Below are 10,738 nucleotides of genomic sequence, written 5' to 3' on the forward strand. Positions count from 1 at the left end.
AATTGAAGTCAGCAACCCGCGTCGCATCACGGCAGCAGCTGGCTGGAGACAAAACACCACCTGTTTTCTCGACCAACATTTGCACATTCTTCACAGCAGTCACGTTTCCGATCCCAGGTAGCGGAACTGATTACCGCATGGTATAGCGACTTATAACACTAGAACCCGATCACTGTCAATTCCCCAGCACACTCGACAGCATCTGGACGCTGAGCTGCGTCTCGATGCGCCAAGATGGCCCCGACCAAACCCATCGTTGAGCATACTGTCGACCGAACCCCCGAATATGAAAAGTTCCTCGAGGAGCTTCGCGACTTCCATGAGAAGCGTGGGACCCATCTTGACCCCGAGCCCAAGATGGGAAACCTGAGTGTCGACCTGTACAAGCTGTTCAACTACATCGTGCAAAATGGTGGCTATGACAAGGTCTCGGATGAGAAGCTGATGTGGCGGAAGATGTGCGAAGGGTTGGGACTCATGCGACACAACGCCCCGGCCGACGCGTATACGTTGAAACAAATATTCTACAAGAACCTTGCCGCCTTCGAGATCAAGAAAATCCACAACAAGGAGCCTCCTCCGCCAGAGATCCTCGAATTTACGACCGCCAAGGGAGGATCGCTACTGACACGCACATTGGAGAACTTTGTCGCAAAGGGGAGAAACGATAGGGAGGACTCTGAGGATGGAAGTACGCCGGGCAGAGAGCGTCCTGTCGCCGAGACTCCTGCATCAGGCCGCGCCTCCCGGGGCCTCAGGGAAGCTCCTGCACCGAGGGTTATTTTCCATCCCGACACCAATTCCTCACGCCAGACCCGTCACGCATCTGGAGCGCAGCAAATAGGTACCCCCTCGTCCAACTCCCACTCTCACAACAACTCTGCGATTGCTCAAAATCCTGGAAACTCCCACCGTGGCGCATATGTTTTCAACCCTCCAGGGCCCGACATGAACAATCCCATCGTTCAGGGCTTTGTGCCCCAGCCTGTTCAGCAGATGCCGTTGCGTATTGTCGACACCCCCTCCAGCAACCCGGAGCTGTTTGCCAGGAAACAACGACTCCTGAAGCAGCCGCCAGTCGCTGCCCCTAATCCGGGGATGCTTGTAAGAGCTTGTCTACCACCTGGTAAGCACTTGTTAGGATTGTTCATGGTATTTTTCGACTCTAACATTGGTTTCCAGGAGCTTTGGATGGGCCCAACATCTACGAGCGTTGTCTCTTGTCGCTTCGGTCAGGCATCCGGTCAGAACAGGCGTTTGGCTGTCATCATCTCCTCAAAATCTCACACGAGCGTGGTGATAAATACAAGTTCTCTCAGTTCTGTGGCCTCGCTGAGGGCTTGACGGAGCTTGCTCTTAGTATTGGTGGCATGATTTACCATGTCAACTGGACAGTTTCCTACGACCCCGATTCCGACAACACCGACATTGGTGAGCTGGATGGTCTCGAGGGCACCCCAGATATCCTGGAACGAATTGCCCAGCTCAAGCGTCGGAAGGATGTCGACGACAACATTCTTCCCGCCGAATTCCGCGACCAGCTCACGCTGGTTTTGGAGGCGACACAGACCATCCGCAACATGGTCAACATGCCGGACAATGCCTACTTTATGTCCGAGTACCCTCCAGTCAAGGACCTCCTCTGCGTCATTCTCAATTTGCCAGAACTGGAGTGCGTCGTGGAGTTGAAGCATCTCGCTCTCGAAATCGCCGAATCGATTCTCCCTTACCTTGTCCTGAGATCAGACGACCCTCTGTATCAGTCACTACTTGCGAAACTCGAGTCGGACGATCGGGGTGTGATATTGACTGCCCTGAAGGCGCTCAACAAAATCGCACTAAATCACCCAATCGAGACGAACAGACTCGGCAATGTCCCTCCTTCGGTCCTCCAGCGTATCATGGACTGGCTTCTCCTCAACGACGAGGACCTGCTGGACATTACCACCGATTTCCTCTACCAGTACACAGCCGTAGTCGAGAACCTTGACACGATGCTCAAGTACATCAAGATAGAGCATCTCGTCACGCACCTCGTCCGACTGCTCTCCCACGGCGCCAAGCGATCAATGCGGGAGCTGATTGTCAGCGAGGCGCGTCTTGCCTACGACCCCCCCAACGAGACGGTCGTTCCTACACCGAAGGACCTGTTGGAGAAGCTTCTTGCCATTGAAGAACCGGAGCGTTGCTACGCCTGGATCCGGTGTTTCTTTGAGGAAGACCCCGACTCCAACATCACCCAGCTTGCGATCTGGCAGGCGTACAACACGGAATTCCTCGAACCCCTCAAGCGGAAGGGCCGTAGTATGATCAGCGCGCCAGAATTTATCAAGAGCATCACGAGCGTTTATGAATCGGCCGGGGCCCAGATTGTGCACGAGCAGGGGCCGGGAGGGCAGTCTCAGCAGAAGTACCTGATTAGGGGCATCAGGCCAAGACGGTACCCCATCAGCCCAGACGGGAGGGGGTATTTCCAGTGTCAACTTCCTGCTCCTCATGGCAAACCCCCCGGGGGAGCCAAATGCGGCGCATGGAATCTCACAGCAGAGAAGATGTGGGATCACATTGTTGCCGAACATTTAGGTGACAGCGTCTCCCGCACTGAAGATGGGAAGTTGGTCAACAAGGAAGGGATGTTTTCCTGCGCTTGGAACAACTGCCAGAAATTCCCCCGCCCCACAGAGATGTTCCTCGTTCAGTACATGGCTCACCTCAAAACCCACCTCCGCAGCGAGGAGATCCGACACGCGGCCAAGCCATCGGAGATTTCTCCTTTGGCCCCCCTACCGCCCCCCCCTCCGTCCCCGACCTCGACCACTAACAGATCCAGGAGTGGGAGTTTCTCTTCGTCTTCCTCAAAGTCGAGGGTTGTCAGGCCGGCGAAGACGGTAACGATCACGATTGAGGAGACGGCGAGCGCGAGGGATGAACGGAACCCGAACGCGCCGGCGCAGGCGGCAGGAGTGCCGCTTAGCGCGGTTTTGATTCTGAGGAATATTGCGCAGTATGTCCCGAGGACGGAGGCGGAGGCGGAGTTGAGGAGGAGGAAGAATGAGGGGGAGGAGGGTGAAGGTTGGAACGAGATTTTGTTTAGGCCTGTGATGGGGAGGTTGTGGGAGGTTTTTACCGAGAATAGGCTGCTGACGCCGCATTTGGCGGGGTTGTTTGGGCTTTTGGAGGAGAGGCAGCAGGTTAGGAGGTTTGTGGTGGAGGAGTAAGATGGAGATGGTTTTTTTTTTTTTTGTGTGTGTGTGTGTGTGAGAGAGAGAGAAAGAGAGAGAGTGTGTGTGTGTGTGTGTGTGTGTGTGTGTTTGGGCGTTTCTTCATGGAAAAGAGGGATGAATTTGGGAGAAACAATGGTTTGGGTTGTTCGACGGAGACATTTCTTCCTCTTGAGGCGAGGATGGGAAGGATATGGTGGATGGATGGATCACTGGAAGGGCTTCAGGGTGGTGATTGTTCTTTCTTTCTTGTCCTAAATTTAGGATGTATCGCTTGTGGCTGAATACTGTACGATAATACCCTTTATTTCTCATCCAAGGTTCATGTGAGAGTGTGTACTAGCGTTTTTCATAGTATGGAATGCGAATAAAATCAGTTTAAAAGATGCGGAGTGATTTCCTGAAAGATGAATTGCTATAAACTTTGTGATGATCAAACAGGAGCAACTGGGGAATGAGGTCGACTCGGATTGAGTGATATCCAGTCTTGTAAGATTGAGAGCAGTCGCTGAAGAAAGTGAATTGCTGTATTTTATGTGAATGAGAAAGCCCTGAAAGCCAGATATGTATGCGATCTTCCATGAGCAAGCAAGCTGGAAGGGGAAATCGAAAAAGGGGGAGGTCGATGTGTTTCTCGAGGTTAATGTGGATGAGCGCCATTTGGCTGCCAGATGTGATATTCATAAAGCAACGACTCCAGAGGTTGGAGAACTCGATATTGTACATCAGACGCACACCAAATGTAACTTACGCTGAAGAGCAGTTAAAATGGTCCGCTTGGCTCCGGGCGACAGCGGTCTCGACTCCTTGGGCCAAGAGAGGAACGTTAGATTGTCGGATTTTCTGTGTGCCATGCGGCCACGACCCGCTGTCAACGGGCTCTCCCGCTGCGACAGCAATTTTATGCAATCTGTGCAGTGGCGACGAAGAGAAAACCGGGAAAGCGGGAACATCGTGAACGTCAATGTCATGCCTGCTGCTGTGACCTGCGTGATCGATCGTGAGGGTAAGGGTTGCTGCGACCGAGACTGTCTGTGGTCCAAGCGTTCTGGGGTCACAGGGCGCCCCGGATTCAGGGGTCCAATGGTGGCGAGTTTGAGGCCATCGTGAGATCTGATCTGGGGTAAAAAGGCGGCGGGCTAGGCCCTTGCCGACCCAAATGGCCGGGAAATAAAAATACGATGCTGTGGCTGACTGGCGGCGGCTCGCTTCGACCCTGCGGGAAGATTATCGTGAGCCGTTGGATGGGGCTCGCTTGGCGTTGGCGTGTCCCACGGAGCTGGCTCGAGCTGGCGGAGGTTACCCCGTACCTTTTTTTGAACGACATGCCTTGGATCGTGAGTTTTTGGGTGGTGGATTTTTGTTGGCGGTTGGTGCTAACACCACCAACTACGGAGAAAAAGACAGTGAGGGGATGAGATGAAGGGGGAGACGGGAGAACATGTTGCCAAACCATGGGGGCCCTTGATTTACCCTGTCTGACAGGTGGGCGTTCTTGTCGTTGCTGGTGATGAGGTGATTGATGAACCCAAACGACCGATGGGCAGACGGCCGCGGAATGGCCAACAAGCCAAATCCCCGCACCCGCGGATGAGTCCCGACTCAGGTGGGGTATCCGAAAGGTTCTGGAAGGGCTTCTTGATGGAGTTCGTCTCAGGCCAACAGAGCAGGAAAAAAAGTCCCTATCAAGATGATGCATTCAGCAACTCCGATAGGCCACAGCAAACAAGGGGCACCAGGTCGTTGACGTTCTCGACTTCAGTAGTCTCGACCGAAGGATTTGACTGTGCATTACCGTTCCCCCTCCCTTACCTAGCGTGCCTTTGCGTGGTGCAGGCGTTGATAACCATTTTTGACGCGTCACTCGGAAGCTGCGAAAATATATGCAGAGGTATGGGTTGGGTTGGGTTGCTTGAGGGGGCTTCGTACAGCCGTGCTGCATGGCGGCTGGGCGGGGCATGCAGACGCTCATGCAACGACTGTGCTGCTTGGTTGATTCTTGCCTGCGGTTGGGTCGACGGTACCTGATGGAGGGTAGGCTTCATTGGTTTCTTGAGATACTGCTCCGAATAGCGGACCATCATAAAGGCAGAAGATCGACAATGTACCGGTCGAGATAGGAGCTGGAGCTCCCCTCCCTCACCACGAAATAGCTGACACACTAAAGTAGGTTAACATGCCTTAAAGATAGTTTATAGGCCTATAAACTATCTTTAAGGCATGTTAGCCTACTTTAGTGTCTCAATTATTTTGTGGCAAGGGTGCTCCCCTAGACAGCCTCAGATCGTGGATGCTGCCTCCTAAATCCGAAAGGCTGTGCACCGCAGGTTACGTTGCAGGTCCTCCCGAATTGATAGCCCAACGGTCCTCCCCGCTCGGTGTCTTGGCCATGTGAATTAGGTAGTTGATGGTGTAGATGTCTTTTCATCAAACACTACTATCCTTGCCGATTGAGCCGGCAAGTCGAGTTTCATGGGCAACCACATGACCTAATGTCGAGATATTTTGCTGATGCATCCCGCACCTTTGGTTTCTTTTTGCCAATGGCGTGAGCGGCATGAGTTCATCATCGGCGATGGTGTTGTGTTCCTCGAATCGATCGAGCAACATGGACCTTACCACCAACCAAAAGCTCGGGCTCCAAAGTTCGGTGAGACGGTTCTTGATGCAAGGTAAGCGGTATGTGCTACTGCTCTAGAGAGGCTGCATCTCCTACTGGTAGATGTCGAGATATCGACTGTCATGTCCAACTCACCCTGAAAAAGCCCAACCACCGGTTCAGTCCCATGCAGGTCCAAGCCCAAGCTCCGATTGTGTCTCTGTTGAGTGCGGGGTCTGCGGGGCTTCTGAGGGGTAGGTCACCGCTCTGCGGAATGTTGAGTGGTGTGAAGTGTTTCGGGGGTCAATTATCTTTTGTGAATGTTTTAGTTGGTGATATCTGGGTTTAGGAAGCCCCTGGACTAGAGGATGGGTTTTCAGAAATTGGGCCCCCACGCACCGCCAGAAAGTTGATGGTGTGGTTTGCCACGACGCCAATTGACCGGGGTTTCCGACCGCACTTTTTTTCTGCATGTAACCCCACACGATGGGTGCTGCAGCTCCATCTCCGGCAACGACGGCCACCGAGAGAATGGAGACAAGAAGATGAAGCCGTACCAGAGGTCCGGCGTGGGCCGCATGTCTCGTATCTCAAGATAACGTGTTGCTGATCAGTTCAAAGCCAAGGCGGGTGTAAAATCCCTGCTGGGTGTGTGACACGTCTGGACGAGCACGGCGAGGTGCGTTTGGAGAGTGCCGGATGTTTTGATGCTGTTGAGGGTGGGTTTTGATCGTCCAAGAGCTCCCAGGCTGGCCCTGGCACGCAGCCCTTGCCAGCCCTGTCGTCTATTTAACCTCCACTTACCTATTCCAGTTAGCGGTCGCAGCAAGCGTGGTTGAAACAACAGATGCTGTCGCAATCACTTGCCCTTTTGGAAAAGTGTCAGGACAGGCGACCTGTGACCGTCATCCGCGACCCTGACACCAGCGATTCCGCACTCTGGAGCACTGCATGTTTCCCGAGAAATTACTGCTGGTCTTGTGACTGAATCCCAATCTTTGGGCCCACCAAATGTGCTCTCACCGCTCGAGGATCCCGCTCAGCAAATGCTCGGCCTCGAGGGGGTGGGTGGTTGCTGATTATCAGTTAGATGGTGGGCAGATAAATACCAGAGCACTGAACCACCAGAGTTGGAGGGGAACACAGACGCCAATCTCTAGCTTTCGTCCATTGTCCACCAAATCATCAGCCTCAACCGGTGAACGTCTCCAACCCAGGTACGTCCAGTGGATCTGCTACTCTAAGTTTTGCCGTTGTTGAAGACTTCGTCCAACCAACCGGTGCACTGGCGGGGCTTCCAAGTGGAGACCCATCACGTCAGGCTAAGGCCTCATCAACAATAACCTGGCATCACGCTTCTCCTGGGAACAATAGATGAGATGGTTGCTGGTCTAGAGGGTCTAGACGAACGTCCGCAGCATGCCGCTCTCTGCCGCTCCCCGCAAAAAGACAATGCTGTGCCGCTTGTCCCTGTCTGTGGGAGGTGGGAGTGGTGGTGTGGTGGCATGTCGATATCAACCATCCATCTCTGAATCCTGCGAGAGGGCTACTGGCCGGTCGTTTCGCTGCGGAAAGACGCACGGAAACGTCGAGACCGGAAGCTTATTTTCCAGCGTTGCAGCATATACTTGGAACAGGCGCATAATCGGCACTCGCGGTTGCGACTTTGCGTGGAGAATTTGTTGCTGATCCGCAAACAACCCTCTCAGAAGAACGATCTCGACTCGCCCCTCCGCCACCATCTTGGCCCCGCTCCCCTGACTGGTCCTTTGCCTCATCCGCCCTCCGGCCTTCCCTAGCTTCAGCCAGCACGTCACGCTCCTAGCAGAAAGACTTTTTCCCTGCTCCATCTTATCCCATCCCATTCATCCTATAAATAACAAGAGCCTGGCGGCCCCGTTCACGCTGTCAGGTCTTTGATTCACCAACGAGCAGTTTTGTGGTCGCTATTGAGGAGCCCAGGTACATTTAACGTACCTTGAACCCATCAGCCGAATCCCCTTCCCCCAGCCTCTTCATTCACTTACACCCAACGACCCCTTTGTCTTCGTGTCAAGTGCTTCTGGCCGAACACTCAGTTCGTTCGTACCTTCGTTTATTTCGCTGAACCTTCGCTACTCACGTTCGCTCAAGCCACTTCTTGCTCTTGAGCATTTTTTGACTTTTTCACAAAGTCTACCATACAACCACCAAAATCAGCAACAACACCACAAATCAGCAAAAATGGCTTCTGCTGTTCGTGCCGCCCGCATGGCCCCGCGCTTTTCGGTCCTCGTTCGGCCCGCTGTCGCTCGCACAACCCCTTCGGTCTGCCAGCGCGCCGCCTTCTCCGTCTCGGCCGGCCGCTTCAAGTCTGAGGTGATCAAGGAGACTGAGGTTCCCGTTTCTGTCTACAACCCCGACGCTAAGGGCGTCGCTTCTGGCAATGCCGACCATTTCAGCATCCCCGTCAAGCCTCGTCAGCGTGCTCCTGAGCCCGTCGTTGAGGAGGATGAGGAGGTTGTTCCCCTTGAGGAGAAGGTCTACTCTCAGCTCCCAAAGACGCTGCAGAAGATGAGCGTCCACGGCAAGGTCATCATCATCACTGGGTATGTTCATCTTGCACAACTTCGAACGATGGAAGTCATAAATTGCTAACAAGAAATTAGTGGTGCTCGTGGTCTTGGAAACTATATGGCCCGTGCCTGCGCTGAAGCTGGTGCCAAGGCCATTGCCATCTTCGATGCCAACCAAGAGCTAGGTGACGAGTCTGCTGCCGAGCTTCACCAGAAGACCGGCCTGCCCGTCTCCTTCTTCAAGGTTGATGTCCGTGACGGACATGCCATTGATGCCGCCGTCAAGAACGTCGTCGATCTCTACGGAACCCCTGACGTCTTAGTCAACTCTGCTGGTATCGCCGATTCCAACATTCCCGCCGAGACATACGACCCAGCCATGTTCCGCCGTCTTATCGACATCAACCTGACTGGTTCTTTCCTCATGTCCCAGTCAGTCGGCCGTGCCATGATGGCCGCTGGCAAGCCCGGTTCCATCATCCTCGTCGCCTCTATGTCCGGCTCCATCGTCAACTACCCACAGGAGCAGTCCTGCTACAACGCCTCCAAGGCTGGTGTCATCCAGCTCGGCAAGTCCCTCGCTGCTGAGTGGGCCAAGTACCAGATCCGCGTCAACTGCATCTCCCCTGGCTACATGGACACGGCCCTCAACAAGGTTCCCGCTCTCGACGCCCAAAAGAAGATCTGGAAGTCGTTGACTCCCCAGGACCGCCTCGGAAACGTGGATGACCTCAACGGTCTCTGCGTGTTCCTCGCCTCTGACGCCTCCGGTTTCATGACCGGATCCAACGTCATCATTGACGGTGGCTACAGTCTCTACTAAGTTAATGATACGACAAGAAATAATTTGCTGCTTTTATCGGCTTCGGGATACCCTATAGACGGTTTTGGCTTTTTTATGTGTTCCTCATGGGCAGCAGCAGCAAAAATTAGTGGATTCTGACAATGGCATGGGTGGACGGATGGATGGTGATTATGGGGTCTTCATCTTCATGAGCGATGGGATTTTGTTTACTTTGGGGGCGTACAGCGATGATATCTTGATTTTTTTCATGGGGGTCTTTTTTTCTCTTTCTCACGATATGGGTGCAAACATTAAAAAGAATCGGGGGCTCATTTTTCACTGGATTCGTCTCTTTTTTTTTTTTTTAAAGTTCCGAGGTATGGGGAATCCTCAATAACGACTTAAGGTTTTAGGCTCGTTACCTAGCAAAATCGGATATCGCAAACAAAAGACTAATTAATATGAATATGGATTTATTTCCAGAATTTTTTGGGGTTTGCTCGTGATGTGGTGTCGAGGTTTTTGTTCTGGCCAATGTGCTGGCTTATATTTCCCATGTGGTGGTTGGTGTGGTAGGTCTTTGTCTTGGTTTGTTCTAGCGAGCTTCGAGACTGATGGGAGGGAGGGATGCACGCGTGTATGGGCCTAGAAGATCTCCGAAAAGCTTGACAAAGAATGGGAGCTAGATTCGGGAGTTGCCGAGGTTCTTCTTCATTATCAATGATATATGCTTCTTAGTCGATTTAGCAAGAGGTTCTAGACTGGGAGACAGACCGTGGAGGAAGGGTGGTGGAGGGTCTAAAATGTGTTGTGTGTGTGTAACAACATTTCGCAAATACGAGAGATTTGCTAGACTTGATCTGATTATTCACAGTAGCCCTTTGTGACGACTGGAACAGACGATTGTTTGGTCTTGTCGAATTGATGGCTTGGCTTTGCTCCTTCTTTATCGGTATTCCACCCCCTGAATAGAATCCATAGCCAAGGCATATAGGCATATATCTCCATCTCATCCAAACTACCCACCCACCCACCACAGCAAATCACATGCTCATGCCAAAATCAGGTAGCACAAAACTCCATTTATTGCTGTTTGCGCCTTTTATGTGAATGATCGTTGGTTGGTAGGCCGATTCCCAGGGTGGCTTCGAGCCCCCCACGTCCGCTCCTCACTCGTTGCTGTTGGGCATCACCGCCTCATCACTAGGTAGTTATACCATTTTGCTACCTACCACCGTATTTAGTTTCATCAACTGATACCTTTTACAACCGCAGGGATAGAAAAAATCTCATAGTTAAAGGTTAGAAAGAGATTCAGTTCTCTCCCCTACTCAATTTCATACCAAACAGGAGAGGAAGCCCTAACGTGCATTTCATACAGCTCAATCAGCTCTTGCTTCAACAAGTCCCAATCATCCATTCCATGCCATAGATATATATACACAAAAACGCCCACCGACATAAGAAACGCAAGCACTGTAGGTGCCTCAAGCATGATCATAATTTGGCGATTGGTGTAACACCGTCCTTCCCCCGCCCAAACCCCAAGCATGGGCCCCCATTCCCTTCTTACAAAACA

At 52.5% G+C, this 10,738-nt stretch overlaps 3 protein-coding genes across 3 annotated transcripts; all 3 read left to right on the forward strand.

Moving 5' to 3' along the window:
* Nucleotide 1: 1 nt before the first annotated feature.
* On the forward strand, nucleotides 2-3,218 carry RSC9 (Chromatin structure-remodeling complex protein rsc9; the record flags this gene model as incomplete). The annotated part of the gene is made up of 2 exons (XM_062946993.1): nucleotides 2-1,126; nucleotides 1,183-3,218. Exons 1-2 carry the CDS (start codon nucleotides 235-237, stop codon nucleotides 3,216-3,218), a joined length of 2,928 nt encoding a protein of 975 aa, XP_062800724.1. The 5' UTR covers nucleotides 2-234.
* A 3,147-nt stretch (nucleotides 3,219-6,365) lies between these two features.
* QC764_0068880 (uncharacterized protein) lies at nucleotides 6,366-7,619 on the forward strand (the record flags this gene model as incomplete). The annotated part of the gene is made up of 3 exons (XM_062940626.1): nucleotides 6,366-6,405; nucleotides 6,748-6,884; nucleotides 7,530-7,619. 3 exons carry the CDS (start codon nucleotides 6,366-6,368, stop codon nucleotides 7,617-7,619), a joined length of 267 nt encoding a protein of 88 aa, XP_062800725.1.
* Nucleotides 7,620-8,043: 424 nt separating this feature from the next.
* Nucleotides 8,044-9,466, forward strand: QC764_407010 (uncharacterized protein; the record flags this gene model as incomplete). The annotated part of the gene is made up of 2 exons (XM_062946992.1): nucleotides 8,044-8,408; nucleotides 8,469-9,466. The coding sequence occupies 2 exons, from the start codon at nucleotides 8,044-8,046 to the stop codon at nucleotides 9,196-9,198; spliced, it is 1,095 nt and encodes a 364-aa protein (XP_062800726.1). The 3' UTR covers nucleotides 9,199-9,466.
* Nucleotides 9,467-10,738: the final 1,272 nt, after the last annotated feature.

Source organism: Podospora pseudoanserina, chromosome 4 (assembly GCF_035222485.1).
Source record: "Podospora pseudoanserina strain CBS 124.78 chromosome 4, whole genome shotgun sequence".
Classification (NCBI taxonomy): Eukaryota; Fungi; Ascomycota; class Sordariomycetes; order Sordariales; family Podosporaceae; genus Podospora; species Podospora pseudoanserina.